Source organism: Pinus tabuliformis, chromosome 3_2 (genome assembly GCF_031772625.1).
Source record: "Pinus tabuliformis cultivar Carrire ecotype Pingquan chromosome 3_2, CPIR1, whole genome shotgun sequence".
Taxonomy (NCBI): Eukaryota; Viridiplantae; Streptophyta; class Pinopsida; order Pinales; family Pinaceae; genus Pinus; species Pinus tabuliformis.
Window position 1 is genome coordinate 68,755,804 of NC_142302.1, and position 21,130 is coordinate 68,776,933.

General features: G+C 39.3%; 1 protein-coding gene across 1 annotated transcript; it reads right to left on the reverse strand.

The window, feature by feature from the left end:
* Positions 1–18,760: 18,760 nt before the first annotated feature.
* Positions 18,761–19,759, reverse strand: LOC149179875 (uncharacterized). The gene is made up of 2 exons (XM_089413678.1): positions 19,480–19,759; positions 18,761–19,278 (listed from the first exon to the last, which is right to left on the reverse strand). Exons 1-2 carry the CDS (start codon positions 19,757–19,759, stop codon positions 18,761–18,763), a joined length of 798 nt encoding a protein of 265 aa, XP_089269804.1.
* Positions 19,760–21,130: the final 1,371 nt, after the last annotated feature.

Sequence of the window (21,130 nt, forward strand, 5' to 3'; positions counted from 1 at the left end):
GTGTAATTTCATGTGTGTTTTTGTTATGTTTTCTTTGTTTATCATTGTACATTTCCATTAGGAATATTACAGTGCTATCAGAGCTCATAGCCTTGGCTCAATCTGTGGGAGCAATATCGGTCTATGACACCAAAAGACCAACAAAATCTGACTTACTGGAGGCAGAGGTACAAGAGCAGAGAGAGGCAATTACAAATTACCCCAAATCCAGTGATAGTTGAACCAGAGGTTGAAAGGCCAAACATGGGAGATAATGAGGGAGACAAAAGGAGTAAGAAGGAGGAGTTTCCCCAACACCTTCTCAAGGCCATTCAGGATTTGTCTAAGGGTATTAAGGAGTTGAAGCAGCAAACTTGCAGCAACAACAAGGGAAAATGGATTCAAGGCGAATTCCAATTTGGCGAGGGCCTCGGCACTTCGCATCACCATAGGGTTCATGGCCCCAAAACACCACTCATTATCAGTGAACCACCTACATCCACTATCCCCATGTTTCTAGCATCCGGTGCTAGAAGGCCACAAGGACAAGAGGAGATGCCCATGGGGGACTATTTTGTGGAGTATCAATCCTATGGGCCCGACTTTAGAGAGACCATTACCTTCAGGGACTTTTAACATTTGAAGGGTAAAAATAGGGGAAAATGGCAAGGCGAAGGAAGCTACACACAAGGTACTAATTTGCAACGCACCATGGAGATATTGTTCCTCCCAACTTTTGATGGTTCATCCAAGACCTAAGCGAAAGCATGGGCTGAGAAGTTAGATGTTTACTTCTAACTCAACTAGATGACAAAGGGGCATGAAATTAAGATTTCCATGTTGCATTTAGAGGGAGAAGCCCATGACTAGTGGTTCCATGGGCTAACCAAGATGGAGTATGCAAGGGTCACAACCTATGAGGATTTCACTAGGAGGGTGTTGGAGTGTTTTGAGAGGAGAGACCTGGAGGAACACTTTGGGGAGCTAAAAAGGCTCAAGAAGATGGAGAGTGTTGAGGCCTCTATCTCCAATTTTCTGAGATTGTCAGTGATGGTGCCTAATCTATCAGAGTCCAGGAGGGTTTTTATAACACCCTCCTCCCACATCTACGCAAGCATCTGTTCAACCGGGGTAAACATGTGACAATAAGTTACTATGATATTATTGGGCCTCCTAAGTCACGTTAAGGAAGTGGAACCGATGGAAACACACCGTACAAACCTTCAAAATCAACAATAGGACCCCTAGGACCTTCAGTGATGGTGCCTAATCTATCATAGTCTAGGAGGGTTTTTGTAACAGCCTCCTCCCACATCTACACAAGCATCTGGCCAACTGGGGTAAACATGTGACAATAAGTTACTATGATATGATTGGACCTCCTAAGTCACGTTAAGGAAGTGGAACTGATGGAAACACACCATACAGACCTTCAAAATCAACAATAGGACCCCTAAGAACCATCTTAACCATTCTGCTAACCAACCCTAGATCCCACTGAGTCTTTAAACTATTAAACCTCTAGAAGCTCCCATTTTATGGGCATGCCAATGTCCAGAGAGCTCTGGAAGCTCCCACAAGCCCACTTGCCTACGTCCAGGGACTATTTCTAGCAGACTTGCGCCAAAGACCGGGGAATTTAAGGCACTTTTCAAGCCTAGAATTCCGGCCACTGCTTAGAACTTGTTGTAACTTCCAGAATCCATTAAACACACGATGACAAGACTAATAAACCAAAATTAGTCTTTTTTTGTTATTTTTTAACTTAAATTATTTTCTTTTTCTCTATATAAAGTTAACATAAAATTATATTATTTATAAGTGATAGTAAAATATTTGTTTTTGTTATTAATATATTTTTGTTTTAAAATGAATTACACTTCTTGTAGTATCCATATTATTTTTACATGTCATTTTTCAACTCCATATTAAGGAAGAAATTACATATCTCAGTCATATCAAAAAGTAATTTATCTCACTATATAAAGATTGATGTAAAATAAAAATGAACTTCAAGTATTTTAATTATGGCCTACACTGATTTTTTTTGTTATTAATATTTTTTAATTAGTTACATAGCATTTGTCAACTCCATATTATAAAGTTCGATGCAAGATAAAGGTGAAAATTGAAGTATTTTATCTATGGCCGACATTAATTTTTTTATTACTATTTTTTAATTTGTTAATGTAAGTATTATTTTATTATTTTTAAATGTAACGTTACATGACAACATCTCCTTCATATTTTTTTTATTACTACTTTTTAGTTTGTTAATGTAAGTATTATTTTATTATTTTTAAATGTAACGTTACCACGACAACAACTCCTTCATACTATTTTTTTTTTTTTATGTAAGTATGTGCTACATTGATTTTTTTGTTATTACCATTTTTTAATTTGTTAATGTAAGTATTGTTTTATTATTTTTAAATGTAAAGTTAAGTGAAACATTTTACCATTTTTTAATTTGTTAATGTAAGTATTATTTTATTATTTTTAAATGTAATGTTTTTTTTTTCTAATTAAGACTAAATCTATTAAAGATACAAAAGATAATGATACATGGAGGCACCGACCTCTGCAGAACCTGTCTCAGAGATTACCAAGTATTAACCAACAGTAACTAAAAAAAGAGACTGCCCTCAAGGGGAAACCAGTCCAAAAATCATGGGGTGTAATTCCCATGTATAAGAGTTTTTTAGCAGGAAAAAAACAAAATTGAACCCAAATAGTAGCAATAACAACAAAAACTACAAAAAAGACCCCTAAAATGGTGACCAGGTGTCTGAAAACCTGAATAAAAAACTGAGGCCTGCTAGGTGTCAGCAGGTGGCAAAGGTTCCTCCACGATGAGACACCCATAGGCATACCTGTCTTCGACGTCTTACTGTTGACTGCTTGTCGTGGCTTCCATCTGCGTCTTACCACCTGGAGTGCTCGTCGTGGCTTCCATCTTCACATTACCTTCTGGAGTGTTGTCTGTCCGATTCAGAGCGTGCTACGTCCATCTGGGTCAGAGTGTCATCAGGAGATCTACAAATCCCTGAGCTACTACCATGAGTGTTCTGTCTACTAGTGCCAGTCCTGTCCTATATGATTCGAGTCGGGACAACAGTGCTCTATGGCTCCTCGTGGAAGGCGACAGAAATGGTGGCGATAATACAAGGGTGGTCCAAAGTGCATCTAAACTGGAACTAGGTTGTATGACAGGGATTCATCATCAGCACATAGTCATTAGGGGGGTGTTGGGCTTCTGCATCACGTCTAAAGCCAGTCCTCTGGGCATGCCCCTTGCCACTGCGGGTGTTGGGATACCGACCCATGCCGTGAGCAGCAGTCGAGGGTGAGGAGGAATCTGCAGGAGTTGAGGCAGACAGGGACAGCGAGGGAGGGCGTGTTTCTCTGCCTCTGCTGCTACCCCTACGACTTCTCATTCTTTGCCTCAAACGGGGCATGTTTGCTTGGTGAATATTGGAACGTCGGGTGCTTGGAGGAGCAAGAGAATGGATGGAAGGGCTCGTGGAGGTAGGAGAGTGAGGAATTCGATTACCAAAGGCAGAAGTCAGGGTCGAATCAGTAGCTTTGTAGCAGCAAAGCAAGTTGTGTGAGAAGTGGGCACCTTTGTTCATCTCAATGCAGTAGAGGATCTGGCACCTTCTCCCTATGGTCGTTCGAGAGCTCGGCTCTACAACAGTGGGAGGTAGTTACAGGCCAAAGGAGGAAGAACAGTAGGAAGGAGATCTGCATTCTCCATCTTAAGGATCAGAATTAGGTAGCCTTGATCTTCATCCATCATTAAAGTTTTTTGGCTTTCAGTCAGCATTGAAACGCCATAAATTATGGCGGCGGGCATCTTGGTTGCAGCGCGGGTGGCCATGTGGCTACACCACTTACCTGCCCAGATGAGTCGCTCTGTACCAGCGCCATTAATCACCCCATTAATCACCCGCATCCGGGAATTTTTTAAATGTAATGTTATGTGAGAACATCTCTCCTATTGTAAAAATCCTCTCGACTCAATAATTTACAACATTGGGACTTAAAAAAACATTGTCATCATATTTAAATACTCATCTCAATACCCATGCTCTTTTATTAAGCCTATGTTATATGCAATATGTTTTTTTGTTTCCATGTGTTCTATGTTTGGGCGTATCTAAATTTCCCATCATCATATATTTTTTGATAATTTTTGTGTGTTTAATGTTTTGGCGGATCTATGATACCCATCGGGTTATCCTTTGGGCATGGGCATGGATGTTTTGGTTTCCTTTTTTTTTTAGTTTTGCATAATAAGTAAGTTATAAATATTGGTTTGAGGATACCTGAGAAATGTTACATAAAATTTAGAGATTAATTTTTATGGATGCTTATAATCATTGTATAATTTTTAGAGATGCTTATAATTTTTGTTTTTTAGTAAGAAACTATTTTTTCCATGGTATATATTAATTTACATTTTTTCTAAAAGTATAATTTCCACTTGAGTGGTAGAGACTACGATACTGTGAAACACTTGTTGACATAAGCACTTTCCAATAGATATTCTACATAATATTTTTTTGATAGCTTATGTTTTGTTTTCAATTTTTTGTGTAACAATGCTAATATTATTATTCTTGATAACAAATTTTCAATTTTATTTTTTTTTACATGAAATGGCGTTTTTGAGAGTATTTTTTTCTTGATTAATTTTAATTAAAACTAAACAGAGATTTTTAAAAACTTGAGCTTAAGTTATTTAATCTACCAGCTTAGACACATCCAACATCGGATCTATCATGCGTCGAGAGTGATCAAATCCCTTGAGGTGCAAACCTTCTTTTTTAAGTGTAGAACTTGAGGAAAGGTTTGCACCTCAAGGGATTTTATCCCTCTTGGCGCATGATAGACTTGATCTTAGATGGATCTAAGCTAATTCCAATTGAGGGCAACAATGTCACATTTTTACATCATCATTATTATGCATATGTTTGAGATTAACTTCAAAAATCACATTATGTTTTCTTTGCTTGGCATGACTATATCATTTTCTTCTTTAATTTAGTGAGTGTTGCTTGTGTTGAATGGTAGTATGTGTTGTACATTTACATGTTTGGATTTGGATAGTAGTGTTTGTGAATGTTACAATTGTTGTGTTATATTTTTATGTGTATGTAATTATCTATTAGTAACTAGTTGGTGATGAAGAAGAGAGACAATCTTTTCAATAGTTTGCAAGAGTAGTAATACTACTTATATGTTTCATTTAATTTATTTAATTTTAGGTATCACAACTTCTGACAAATAATTAATTCTTAATAGTGTCCCTCTAGGTATTACTAAATATATCTTGATGAGTAGTTATAATAATTTACTGCCTTAATATTACTCTTGAAATAATTTTTTTCTTTGCTAATGTTTGAAATAATTTATTTCCTTCAATAATATTTTGATTTTTTTATCTATAGTCTATTTTGCAAACAAATAATGTATTTTTGAATTTTTTTAATGAGTTGTCATATTAGTAAAATCTTTACATCCAAACAATTATCACATCACTTTCAAGAATATTTTGATTTGTTTTGAATGTTTATAAATATATCTTTTCTTCTTATAAATATTTTGAATACATTGTTCTACGCAATTATCTATTAGTATTTTTGAATATATGTAATTGACTATTAGTAATTAGTTGGTGATGAAGAAAGGAGACAATCTTATCAAATATTAATTTGCACTTTGCATGAGGATTGATTATGCACATCTATTTCATTTTAATTCTAAGTATCACAAATTTTGATGGCTAATTAATACTTAATAGTGTCCCTCTAGGTATTATTAAATATATCTTGAAAAATATTTTTTTTAATAATATATAGCCTCAGGATTAACATCTAATGCATATAATGTGAGCAATCAAATGGATTAGAAAACAGCATCTACACTAAAATCAATTCATTTAATACAAGAAATCAAATGAGATTAGAAACCAACATCTACACTGAAAACAATGCACCATGTAGGCAATAAGATAAGATTAGAAATCAACATCTACATTGAAATCAATGCATCTAGTGCAAGCAATTAAATAGGATTAGAAATCAACATCTACACTAAAATCAATACATCTAGTGAAAGAAATCAAATATAATTAGAAATCAACATCTACTCTGAAATCAATGCATCTAGTTCAAGCAATTAAACAGGATTAAAAATCACCATCTACAATGAAATAAATGCATCTAGTGCAAGAAATCTTCTTCCCTCTCTCCCCCCTTCATATAAATTTGAAAAATATTTTTAATAATTTACAGCCTCAATATTAACAACATCTAATCCATCTAATGCAAGAAATTAAATAGGAATAGAACACAACATCTTCACTTAAATTAGTCCATCTAATGCAAGGAATCAAATAAGCCTAGAAATTAACATCTACACTGAAATCCATGCATCTAGTGCAAGCAATCAAATATAATTAGAAATCAACATCTATGTTGAAATCAATGCATCTAGTGCAAGCAATCAAATAGGATTAGAAAACACCATCTACATTGAAATCAATGCATCTAGAGAAAGCAATCAAATAGGATTAGAAATCAACATCTACATTGAAAATTAATTCATCTAGTGCAAGTAATCAAATAGGATTAGAAATCATCATCTACACTGAAATCAATGCATCTAGTGCAAGCAATCAAATATGATTAGAAATCATCATCTATATTGAAATCAGTGCATCTAGCACAAGAAATATTCTTTCCTCTCTCTCCCTTCCATATATAGTTATATCTCCCTCCATCTCTCCTTATTTGTCTCTATATCTCACCCCCCAAACACACATGCTCTCCCTCTCCATATCTATCTATCTCCCCCTCCCTCTCTCTATCTCTCAATTCTTCCCTCTCTTCACTTCCCATCTATATCTCTATCTTTCTCTGCCTCTCCTTTGTCTTTCTGTATCACCCCCAAAACATACACATTCTTTCTCATATCTATCTATCTATCTCTCCCTCCCTCTCCATCTCCCTCTCCCTCTCTCTTCCCCTTCTCTCCCTCTCCCCCCATTCTATCTCTCTTCACTCTTATTCTCCTCTCTCCCTGTCTCTCTCTCTCTATGTTTTTCTTCTTACCTCTCTCTCCCCCCTCCCTCTCTCTTTCTCTCTATGTTTTTCTTCTTACCTCTCTCTCCCCCATCCCTCTCTCTCTCTATGTTTTTCTTCTTACCTCTCTCTCCCCTCTCCCTCTCTCCTTATCTCTTTGATGTCCTCTCTCTCCTCCTTCTTCTCTCTCCCTTTCTCTCCCACTTCCCTCTATCTCCCCCTCTTCTCTCTCTCTCTCTCTCTCTCTCTCATCGCCATCCAACTCAGTCACTATCTCCCTCCCTCTCTCCTTCTCTCCCCCTTCCTTTCATCTCTCTTTCTTTGTCTTTCTATCTCACCCCAAAACATACACACTCTCTCTCCATCTCTCTCTTATCTCTCTCTCTCTCCCCCCACTTTTATCTCTCTATGTATTTCTTCTTCACTCTCTCTTAGCCTCCAAATCCATCTCTTTGTCCCTTCCTCTCAAGTCATCTCTCTATTCCTTCCCCTTTCTCCCCCTTCTCTCTCTGCCCTCCAACCTTGTCACTATCTCCCTCCCTCTCTCCTCATCTTTCTCACTCCATATTTTTGTCTCCCTCTCTCTCTCTTCATTACTCCAATCCCCCTTCCTTCATCCTATCTCCATCTCTCCCTTGTCACTCTCTCTATCTCTCCACCTTTATCACTTTATGTCTTTGTTCTTCCCTCTATATATATCTAGAGTTAATTACACACACACACACACACACACATATATATAATTTAATAAATTAATATTAATATTAATATTAATTATAATTATTAATATTAATATTAATATTAATATTAGATTTAATGATGTTTTTTACATAGCATGATAACAAAATTTATAATAAAGTACATCAAATTAATATATATGATTTTTTTTTAAATTCATTTTACAAATATTTAATTAAAAGAAGTATTAAAAGATTTTCGATTAGGATTTTTGATTATTTGTGTTGAATTAACCTTTTTTCTTTTGATTTAAGAAATGGTATTGGCTTGATTAAAGAGTAAAGATGTTTAAATTTTAAGTAATTTAAAATTTTAATGTGGTAAATTTTTTTTGTTAAAGGTAAATTTATGATCCATTCAAATTCACATATATGATAAAAGAGTTATTAAACACACTAGCGATTTAAGATTCAAGTGAATGTTTTGGTCGACATTAGTGAAAAATATTTTTAGCGATTTAACATTCAAGTTTTGGTTGAAATTATTTTTATTATTTTTTGAGGACGTGACATACTTACACATCGGATACTTACACATTGAGGTCATACTGAGCTGTATAATGTACCCTTTGGCCACAATAAAATTCCATAATAAATTATTTTTATTATTTTTTGAGGACATGACATACTTACACATCGAGCTCATACTAGGCTCTAGAATGCGCTCTCTAACCACAATAAAATTCCAGAATTCAATCCACTTATACATTCAAAAATATATTTTAAATAACAAAAAAACACAATCTTCTTTAAAATTGTATCATAAAATTCCAATAAAAACACTATTATCTATAAATTATAAATAATATTATTATCTATTGAATTATAAAAAAATATATTATTGGGTCATGCCAAAAGTGCATTTCTCCAAATTGGCACATAACTTGTGTTGCTGCAGTATTTGGAGAACCTGTCGGATGTGGCGGAGATGCTCTTCCCAACTCTGGCTGAAGATCAGGATGTCATCCAAGTATACCACTACAAATGAGTTGGTGAATGGCCGCAAGATGTCATCCATTAGCCTCATGAAGGTTGCAGGAGCATTCGTCAATCCGAAAGGCATAACCAACCATTCGAAAAGGCCCTCCTTAGCTTTGAAGGAAGTCTTCCACACATCAAAGGGTTCGATTGGTACCTGGTGATATCCTAACTTCAAATCGATCTTGCTGAAATATTTTTCCCCCTTCAGTTGGTCCAAGAGGTCACCAATCCGTGGCATCAGGTACCTATTACGAACAGTGCTCTTGTTCAGTACCCGATAGTCAATACAGAGTCTCCATGTCCCATCCTTCTTCTGTACCAACATGATCGGGCTCCCACAGGGCGATGAACTTGGATAGATGTGACCTTTCTACAGTAGCTCCTGAATCTGCCTCTTGATTTCATCATTCTCGAAAACAGAGTGACGATAGATTGGTCCACTGGGCAGCGGCCCACCTGAGATTAGATCAATAGAGTGCTTGACCTAACAGTGTAGAGGAACCCCTGCGGGGGAGGTGAAGATTTCCTCGTACTCATCCACGACCTTGTCCATCTATAGTTGTCGTGCGGAGGGGCCCTGTCTGGAGGTTGTGGCCACTGTCTTCTTCTTTCCTTGAGGCCGTATCATCAGGAAAACAAATTTCCCAGTTTTGGAAACAAGCTTACTATATTATTTTGCAGTAATCAAAGAGATGGTAGTAGGTGGTGCTACCTTCGGTATCCTGTACAAATTATTTCCCAAAGTAACAATAACAGCACGGAGCCTTGATTCATACACAGCATGTCGCTTCCACAAGTATGGTTGTCCTAATAATACATCACAAACTTCAAGGGGAGCAATGTCACACAATACCTCATCCGTGAAGGGCTTGATGTTGTATGGAAGGTGACACTACTGGCTCACGCGAAGATCCCGTCCTTGGTGAAGCCACCCAATGGTGTACGGTTATGGATGTGCTGTGGTCGGTAAGCCCAACCGCTTCACGACCTCTACCAAAATGAGGTTTTTTTAGCTCCCACTGTCAACAATGAATTGTAGCGGGGAGCCCTTTACCCACATCTGGGAGTGGAAGAGACGCTCCTCCTCCTCTGGATCTTCAGGTTCCTCCTTTTGGATCTTTGTGGTGGCAACGATCGCTTTGGGCTCTGCATCGATAATCTACTTCCCTTTTTATTTCCCCTTGTCGGGTTCTGACTCAGAATCGGAACATGCATCTGATTTCGAAACCTTTAGCTCAACCACTAGTGACTACTTGGCCAGACACTCACTTGTGTTGTGAGTGGAGCTCTTATGGAACTCACGCCACTTTCCTGTGTCCTTTTTCACCTTCACGGCATTGTTCTTTGCTTGCAGATTTGGCGAGTTGTCTTGGGCCTCCCCACCTTCACTTTGTACTTTGTTTTGCAGTTTGGGGTCACCCTTCCCTTGCTTCGGATTTGTAGATCCAAAGTCTCGCTTCTTCTGTTTAAACTTTTGCTCGACCTTGATGGCATATTGGTATGTCATGCCGAGCGAGGGGATGTTCAGGAATTCTATTTCTTCCTAGATGTAATTGTGCAGGAAATCGTGGTATTTGAGTACAAAATGCTGCTCTGAATCCTTGATACCCAACTTTGTGCGAAGGGTATGGAAAATATTGGTAAACTTCGGCACGTCTTGGTCCCTTCCCTGACGCAGCGTGATCCACTTTATGTATTGATCCTCATAGCTTCCGACAGGGTAGTAATGCTCTTTGATGGCATCCTGGAATGAATCCCAAGTGGGTGTGGCTAAAAATAGTGAGCCCGTATTTTCATCCTTCTACTCGCAGTAGGTTTCCCACCAGTCCTTGACATGGGGGGCTGCTTTGAGAAGAGCGAAAATAATCTTTTCCCAACTAGAAAAATCATGAACAGGAAAATAACCCTCTAGCAGATTTAACCATTTATCGACGGCATTTGCGTCTATTTGACCCTCGAATATGGAGATTTCAAAATTAACTTGTACCTTAAACGGTGTGGTGTTTCTAGAGTAGCTGTTGGAAGCCGATGTGTTGCCCCTAGGTAGTCACTGAAGGATCTGGGCAAAGTTGTCCATCATCGCATTCCTTTGTCACTCGAGGGCTTCCTCGAGCAAGATTTTGATAGGATGTCCTGCTCCCTCATCTTTCTTTTCATCTGCCATGGGAGGCCGTCAATATTTGCGAGGCTGGTCTTGCAAAGGTTTGACCAGTTCAAGCCCTAACTCCTTATATCCCGACCTCATTGGGGACATGCAAAGAAAAACAGAGAAAAAATAGATTGCTCTGATACCACTGATCTGGATTTAGACAAGAACACAACAAATTACAGAGATAACCATAAACATAGAGATGCAGCAGAAATGATACTTCATTTCATTGATGTAAAATACTAAAATATGCTTACAAACAGCAATGGAAATAAACCAGCTAGGGTGATGGTAGCTTATCTCTGAGAAGAGATGTGGTGGCTACATGCCTCTGAACTGTGTTACAATGAGGCTCGAAGGCCTATTTATTGTTGAGAAACAATGGAAAACCCTAAACATCGAAAAACCTAACCCTAGAAGATGAAACGTCAAACTGTGGGCCCCGTTTGGATAAATTGGTACATCAACTTCCCGGGGTCGTAACTTTGGCATATGATCTTCGTTTGATGAGCACAGTATCTCGTTAGAAAGATCTATCCGAGAACTACAACTTTAGGAAGGAAAACATTAGTCCATGGACCCCTGTTGCTCCCAGTTTTCCCAAAAAAATGTCGTTTAGGGCCTCAAAACGACTCCGAAAGTTCAGGACCCAAAAAACTGCTAAAAATAGTAAACTGTACTACAATTAAGGAAACTGAAAAGTTGAAAGAAACAATGGTGGGGGTCCAAGTGGACTTGGCAGGTGGTAACCAATATCCACCTGGATCATTGGGTGATATTATTCACATATACCACATATTTTGTATGCTCGTCTGCCTATTCCCAAAACTTATTTGAGTTCCTAGTTTTACCCGTGCAAGTGCAAGGCCTCCACCACCGGCAACATGGTTTCAGCCAATTTTAGAGGGTAGGCTTTGCTTTGCCTTGACTAGAGGATGTGATTTGTGCCTAGAAGTATTTGCCTTCTAATAATGAAGATGAAAATTCTTTACCTGCTATGGATTCTTATTCTTGTGGCAAATTCAGAATGTAAGAATTCAAGGTCCAATGCTATATGAGAGGACGAAGCCACGACTGGACTGAGTTCTCCTTCGCTCACACGAGTGATAAGGAAATATTACATGATCCTCGATGCTTTCATTATTATGGAACTACTTGTTCGGTATAGATTTCATAAAAGGAAACTCATAACCAGGAAAAAAATTGCAAAGCAATCAACTATAGGTAGATTATAAAACAATATATTATATATGTATAAACTATCTAAACAAATTATTATAGGCATTTATCAAGTATTACTATATTCTGAAATTCAAATGCTTCAAATGATATAATTCAATTTAGAATTCTTACAAAGTGGTTGTTATGGTTGTAATTTTCCTTCTTTCTTTCAAATCGTGTTACTCAAAGATGAAACCAAAATCAAACAAGTAGAACAATTTAATGGAGAACAATTTTCCTGTACAATTTTAATGATAAGATAGACAACAAGGAGGTAACTATAAGTACCCCTCCCATATTTACCCATTTTCACAAGCTCTCCATGGTAAACATGAGCTAAGTGTCACTATGATATGACCCGGCGTCCAAGTTCCAGTTATGGAAGTGGGGCCTACAAAATGTAAGTAATATGGCATCCCTCAAAGACTTCAAATCACTCAGGAGCCTACCAACCAACCCATGTGATCAATCCCTGAGCTAGAACTCTTTTTCTTTAGGTTTACTCCCTAACCACGCCCATAACACTTCATTTATGAAGTTGGGAGGCTATAAATACACCCACAAGCATGTCTCCATGCAATTATGACCCAAAATCCCCTATTATGTGCATGCAGACATGAGATCTATGCCACTTTTTCAGGATAGCCTCTAGACCACTGCCCAGAACTACTTGTAACTTTCCATAATCATGAAAAATGATGATAACAATGCTAAACAATTAGAACTTGAGCAAGATCTTAACCTAGACATGCCTAATACATGATATACATTTTGTCAAACGCATGATAAAAACAGAAGCAACATGTTATGAATGCATACTTGATCATAAACTTTTGAACTTCATTTGAGAATCACCAAGAAGGCTTTATGCATATAACACTTGTTAGCCCATGCATATATTAACCACCCAGTAACTTATCAAATCATGAACAAGAGCCAGAGCTAGAGCACATAATAGAACTGTGCATATAACCAACATATAACCAGAATAGAAACCATGACAAATCAACCATAATATCACCATAATATCTAGTATAAATGTTCATAGATCACAATAGGAAATAGCTCATATTAACATATGAAAATGTCAGCCAAGCTAGGGACTTCCGTGCATAACCCGACCATAGATTAGGCTTAACCAAATATCTCTTTCAGTCAATCACCCCCGTGACATATTCCAAGTATGAATATAGGATCATATGGGTTAAACCAAAATAAAACCAATGAGGGCTTCCAAATACCAAACCACCTCAACCCTCAACCACAATGATTTCACCTAACTAGTCCAAAAATCACCAACATCGACCAGAATTATCTCTACCCAAGTTGTCTAGGGCTCCATGGATTCCATCTCAACCCATAACTAATAGGGACCCAAGTTGTTACAGGGCTCCAGAGAACTACCATCTAGGATCCACGTAAATGATGGAATGCAATATTTTTAAAATTTTGAATTTTTGTTTAATTTTTAGTTTGACAAATCCATAAATAAGATTGCCATCCACCCGATTATTAAATCCAATCATGTTACACTCCAATTATAAATATCATGGTGAAACGGTGGATGAATTTTAATGGAACAATATAATTCTTCATTTTGGGTTCATCATGGAATTATTATAGAAAATTAAGGCATTTTTCTTTATACATATAAGATTATTTTAATTGCATTGAAATCAGTTCGAAATCTATTACAAAACCTGAAACCAACACTCAAGCCATTGTGTAGATTCCATTTCATCATTCACAAGTAAGACATTTTCAAGAATATCGAAAAAAAAGAAGCCACACACAAATAATAAAATGTAATTTAATGTTTTTAAATCATATTTTGGTATATTTGAATTTAGAAATTTTTTAATGTCACAAGTATATTTTATCTTTATTTTTTATTTTTTTTTATCTTTTTACAGATTTGTACTTTATTAGGAAAAATACACAAATTTATTGGATTAAAAAATTTGATAGTAAAAATAAAAAATAAATAAATAAGTGACTTTCACAACATTTAATATATATTTTTTTCTGCGTAAAGGCTACTTCTATTAAAAAAGAGAAAAATATATGTACAAAGAGGTCAAGACCTCAGAGGGGGCTGAAGCCATCCCTCAACCAGATATCCTGATAGACATAAACCCCTGTGACAACAATCCTGAGATTGAGAAAACTTAAGACATATTTTTCAAATCCCTTACAGACAAAAGTGTGAACCAGAGCTGTGATCATCACTGCAAAACTATCGAAGACTATGGCTTTACTGATAATCATTTTGCCTTGATAGCCATATACAAAATTTGACAAAAACAATAGCTTTCTGAGCCATGACCTGATACAATTCATTATACTATAATGGCGAGTATCGTTACCAAACCAGGAGTTGAAACAAAACAGAATTACCATTATCCAGAGAAGCATAACAGAAAGATAAAAAGACCAGAAGAGAGACTGCCAGCAGTGTGCATTGTACCGAAGACATCAAGCATGTTTCTGAGAGTCCAAAGCGTCCCTTTCCACCTGGCTAGGAGAGCCCATCCACGTGACGACAGCGTTGTCTTCATCTCCCATGTCGCCGCCACCTGGAGGAGTTTCCAAATTCAGAATGCCACCGGGAGGGTGCTCCGGCTCGACCGCAGGCAAATTGCGCTGTGTAGAGTCCACTGGAGGCTGAGGAGCTTCAGGCGCATTCCCCTCTTCCTGCACATTGTCACCATTGAACACGACACCAGCCACGTCTCCCTAAAGAACGCTATTGTCCTGAGACTGAGACGTAGTGGTATGAACAGAGTTGTTGGGCTTATCCTCCTCCTCAGCTAGGATCACTGTAATGTTGGCTGACAGAACGAGTTTATTGAGTCTACTGTGAAATTTGAAATGGGTGGTTTGGAAGGAATTGTGCGGGAAGGGCCTGCCATGATCAGAAGGCGGAGAGGACGGGGAGGCTGAGGCCAGTGGAACTATATTCTGGGGGGCAGACTGAGAAGCGCAGTCACAATTACCGCTGGTGTCTCCACGACGAGAAACACCACGACGTCGCACCATTTTCAAGCTAACAGAGAGACCTGGGAAGGGTATTAAGCAGGACCAGATAGAATAGGGCCGAGAGTGGGTGAACCAGGCCGAAACCAGATTCCAGATGAACCCCCAAGCGGCCAGAGCGAAACAGGGGTGCAGGAAAAAAAGCAGACGGACATGGAAGGAGCCGAGCAGAGCGATAGCAGAGCGATAGCAGAAACCAGAAGTTGAGCCATGGATAAAACAACCTGCGCGGGATCTCGAACTGTGCGCGCATTCATTGTCGAATGCTTAACCATCATTATATACCCCTTAGCATTCATATCAGTTACGGTGGGTTTGGGGGAGCTGTGCCAGATTGCCAGGTGCAGACATAGCTGCCGACAGAGAGTTAATCCGCCTTAAATGAACCTCGAGGACACCCGCATCCGGGTGTGTACCTTCTTCCTGGTTCATATCATTCTTCACAATGTTATGGAATTTTAAGAGCTGATCCTCTGAGGCAATGCTGGAGAGAGAACCTGCAAAGAAATCTAACCCACATTCCACTCCTATATTAGCTAGAAAATCAGCCAGCTTGTTTCCTTCTCGCCTCGTGTGTTTGAATGAAATTGCCCTGTGTTGAGAAATCCATTTGTCAATTAGCTCAAGTCTTTGAGCCATTCTCCAACTGCTACTGACCTTGTGTGTGGGAGTGCCCTGCATGATTTTTGTAACCATGTTTATGATGATTTGCGAGTCCCCTTCAGTGATGAGTGGGAAAAATCCTCTGTCCTGAGCTAAGATGAGACCTTGCCATAATCCTTCCAGTTCCGCTAAGTTGTTAGAGTCCCAACCTTTTGATCCGAGAAAGAGTAGTAAAGGTGTACCGTGATGATCTCTGAAGACTCCCCCAAATCCTGCTTTTCCTGGATTACCCTTTGAGGCTCCGTCGAAATTGAGTTGGATCATGTTACTGGGCGGTGGAATCCATCTTGTCGGGATTTGGTCACTCAGAGAAGGATTGCCTTTAAATGTAGGCTTTTGATTTAGATGAATATTCCAGTTGGCCCAGATGGATTGTTCCTGCGGCAGCATTGGAAAGTCTTCTTGGGACCAGGACTTAATGGATAGAGATTTTTTAATGTTCTGGTGTAGCCTAGTCCAGATCTGCTCTATAGACATGGATTGGTCCTTGAAAACCCTGCGATTCCGCTCCTTCCAGATGTTCCACATCAGTAGACCAGGAATAAGCTGCCAAAGAGTGTTGAGGAGTTTGCTTTGGTAGGGCGCTTGGCTCCAGTTACGAACAGTAGCTTTAATATCCCCATGAACTCTGCCTTCTTTTTGGCAGCGGAAGCTAACCTTTTCCCACAGCTTTCGTCCTATTTGACAAGTTTGCATTAGATGTAAAGCTGATTCCTTTGCTTGCTTGTAGTTGAGACATGTAGATGGGCCATAAAAATTCCTTTTTCTGAGGTTATCCCAAGTGAGAATTTTATTGTGACATAGGAGCCAAAGAAAAGTGGATACCTTCGGCCAGTTAGAGGAATCCCAGATTTTATTCCATAAGACATCTTTGATTATCCGGTCCTTGATGATTACATTGTATGCTTCCCTTGTGGTAAAAGTGCCCTTCTCTTCATATCCCCATCTTAGAATGTCCATTCCTTCTGAGGAGAGGATTTTCCTTTTTTGTAATTCGGAGGAGAGAGAGATCTGAGCTTGCTCAGAGCCATGCAGTAGTATCTGTTTAGCCTCAATCCAACGTTTGTGCCCCTGTGAGGAGGAAGGATCCCAGAATTGACTAACCTTGTCTAGCTCATGCAGGTCTTGCTCTGGTAAGTGAAGGTTAGAGAGGATGTCCTTGATCTTTGGGAGCTGTTGCCAGGAGTCCTCCCAGAACCTAGCTGTATTGCCATTCTTAATTTCCCAGAAGCTATGTTGTTGTATTAGTTTCCTATGTTGAATGGCCGAGTTCCAAATCACTGAACCTGTACTTACTTCTGACATTCGAATTCTTTCTTCGATAGGGCTATTGTTTGCATATTTGGTTGTCCATAGGGAGGCCCAGGGAGTGTTGGGTTTTGAGAGCCATCTCCACCAAATTTTGGCTCCCATGACTTTATTACTGTGCCCCGGATCCCTTAGACCAATACCTCCAACCTTCTTCGGAAGACATACTTTGTCCCATTTGACCAAAGCCCACTTTCGATTGGGACCTGAGTTGCCCCATAAGAAATTACATTGGAGCTTCTTTATTTCCTTGAGCACCCATTTGGGAGCTGCTAAAATTGAGAAGACATACAGAGGCATGGAGTGAAGAACAACTTTAATGAGAACAAGTCTGTTGGCCATGTTAAGAGCCCTGTGAGTCCAAAGGAAGAGACGCGCCTCTAGCTTTTCTAGCAGGATTTTCCATGAGAATTGCTTGAGAGCCGAGGCCATTAAGGGCGCTCCAAGGTATTTAGAGGGAAGAGAGGCTATGGTAAAACCAAGAATGTGGGTTATGGCATTTTGGGTAGGGACCGGGGTATTGAAGAAAAAGATTTGAGACTTGAATCGATTAATAAGGGCTCCTGAAGCTTCAGAGAAGTTTGATAGGAGGGCTTTGAGAAGGCGTGCTTCCTGAATAGAAGGATGGCCAAAGAGCATGTTATCGTCTACAAATTGCTGATGAGAGTAAGTGGGCGAATTGAGAAAGAACAAGCCCTTGAGCCGCTGAGAGTGCAGAGCAGATTTGATGCTTCTACCCAATCCCTCTGCCATAATAGCAAAAAGGAATGGTGAGAGGGGATCTCCCTACCTGATACCTCTGGAGGGACAAAAAGTGGACAAAGGGATACCATTGATAAGCACAGAAAAGAACGAGGAAGATAATAAACTCACAACACATCTAACCCAAGAAGGGGCAAAGCCAAAGGCATTTAAATTTTTTTGAATGTAAACCTAGCTTAAGCTATCAAAAGCTTTGGATAAATCAATTTTAAGCATCATACCTGGTTTCTTTGATTGCTTCAAAGAGTGGATTATTTCATGAGTTAAAATAATACCATCCGTAATCTGCCGGCCTTCTACATAACCAGATTGCTCTGGCGAAATAATGAGAGGGAGCAATGGTTTCAATCTGGTAGCTATAACTTTTGAGACAATCTTATAAATAATGTTGCAGAGAGCAATCGGTCTGTACTTATCTGGAGTATTGGATTCCTCTTCCTTGGGGATTAAAGCAATGAAGGTAGCATTCAGCCCTGGGTACATCCATCTTAAAGTGCGTGATTCTTCTACAACTTGCCAAACCTCCATTTTGATTAGATCCGAGAAGTAGTGAAAAAAGTTGGAGGTGAATCCATCCGGACCCACTGCTTTTCCTGCTTTCAACTGACGTACAACATTCTCGACTTCCTGAAGGCTTGTGGGATGAATAAGGAGAAGATTATGCTCCTCTGTGATTAATTTGGGAATGTTTCTCAGAACTTTGTCAATAGCAGGCATTCTATCTATGTTGGGCTCTTGGTGGGCTTGTTTGAAGTACCTGAGAAACTCATCTTCAATGCCTTCGTGCGTCTCAATCCTAGCTCCCTGCTCATTTTTGATGTGGGAAATGTAGTTGTTCATTCTACGCTGCACTGTGGTTCTGTGAAAGAACTTTGTGTTTTTTCCCCGTCCTTCAGCCACTTTACTCTTGATTTCTGTCGCCAAAGTGTTTCCTCCTGTTTTGCTCTGGCTAGGATTTGGGCCTCAAGAGTTTGTTCCTGTTTTGCTAGGTCCTCAGAGCGTCCTTTGATTATGATCCTCTGTTGCACATTCTTCATTTCTTGATTAAGGGCTTTCTGTGCTTGAAAAATGTTGCCGAAAGAGGTATGATTCCAGTGCTTGATTTCACCTTTAAGGTGCTTTAGTTTCTGCTGGAATATAGACATATTAGAGCCATTAGAGGGATTAAAATTGAGCCATGTTGATCTAACTAATTCATTGAAATCCGGATGGGTTAACCAAAAAGCTTCAAACCAGAAAGGACGCCGAATGCTGTTGCCTGGTCGATTCCACTGCAGAGCTGTTGGCCAGTGATCAGAACCCGATATTGGAAGGATGGAAGCAATGAATTCTCCCCCCAAATGAATTGCATTGTCTGATAGTAAAAATCTATGAAGACGTGAAGCTATCTATTGCGAGCCTTCTCTTTTGTTGTTCCATGTGAACATGCCATTATTTGAAGGTAGATCTATCAACCAATTATTCTGTATGAAGTCTTTTAGAATGCTCCCATCTCTATTGCTTCTGTTTTTGCCTCCCTATTTTTCTTCCAATCTTGCGATCATGTTAAAGTCACCTCCAGATATCCATAGCGGGTACAACCTGTTTGAGTTGAGCTCCGATAAGGTGTCCAGGATTTCAGCTTTGTGTATAGTTTCCTGAGGGAAATACACATTAGTCATGTGACCGTGGATGTTGGTGCCGATTATGTGAAATATTTCTTGGATGAAGTTCTTGTTTGCGTGTATGTTGTCAAGTTGAATTACTCGCGCATCCCAGAGAACTGTCAGTCCTCCCGACGCCCCTTGAGCATCAACAGCTGTTACCAGCCCTCCTGGCCAAGCTTTTGCTGCCATTTTTTCCAAAACTATTGAGTTACATTTTGATTCTTGCAGAAAGAGAATATTAGGTTTTTCCTGCATAAGCATGTTTTTAAGAAGCCTGCCTTTCCTTGGGCTATTAAGCCCTCTAATGTTCCATGATATCAACTTCATTGAGAAGGGTTGGGGTTGATGTTGAAATACTTGGTCAACTTGGCATATTTGCCTGAATCAACTAACACTTCACCTATCTTGATAGTTCTTTCGAGAGTGGTTTTCCGCCCTCGCTTTTTACTATCTTTGGCAATGAAATTTCCATCCCATTGACTACCAATCTGGACTCCTAGAGAGTATTTTTTTTGTGTGCGATTGAGGACCTCCACCAGGTTGTCCACTTGCCGATCTGGGATTTTATCAAAGTTTCTTGTTTTGCATGCCTGCTCTAGTCCTAGAATGTCCAGTTCACCAATATCTATATTCTCAGGGTCTTCCTCCATGAGTTGGGGCTCTTGGTAGTCTTCAGTTGTTTCCTCTACTGCCTTTGAGCTGGGTGCTGGATTGTCGACTTCCATTCCTTAGAAGCTCCAGGATGGGAGCTTGGTTTGGGTGTGAGGGGTCGATTTGCTGAACAAGCTTCCCCCTGTCTGCGGTGAGACCCTGGCTTGCTTTTCTTTATTGGTTTCCTTGTCATTTAGAGGTAGGTTTTCAGGTTCTTGAATATCATCATTTAGAGGTAGGTAGGTTTTCAGGTTCTTGAGGGTTTTGACGAGTTAGCTGGGTTGGTCCTAGTATTGGCTATCAATTTCTTATGACCTCTTCTGCGATTTACCACTTTGGTAAACCCATCAGGAGCAGGATTGTCTGAGTCCATTTGAGATGGGGGCTTTCTGTTTAGAGGACAATCTCTGTAGAGATGACCCAAATCATGGCATTTCCTGCATCTAAACGGTACATGCTCATAATCTATCAGTTGTATCCATTCAATATCATCATGGAAAAGACTTACCGTATCTGTCAGGACTTGCTTGAGGTCCATGTAGACACAGATCTAGGCATATGATGTGTATCTGCATAATTTTGTTTCCTCTGCTACTTTGATGAATTCGCCTAGACCATTTCCGATTTCTTGTAGGGAATCTTCCTCTCAGTATTCCCAAGGGAGAGAATACAACCTTATCCAGATAGGAGCACAACTGAGATCTTCCTTATCCAGATTGAAGCGTTCAACCCACCGTTTGAGATATAGGCCCGCGAAGTTAAAGAAGTATGGACCTCCGTCCAGAACCCTGTTACGATCTTCCAAGCAGTTAAAAACGGCCGTAAAAAAACCCTTTGGCCCTAGTTGCAGAGTGATGTGACCCTTTGGATTCCATTTGGAATTTATCCAGCCCCTTAGCGCTTTCTCAG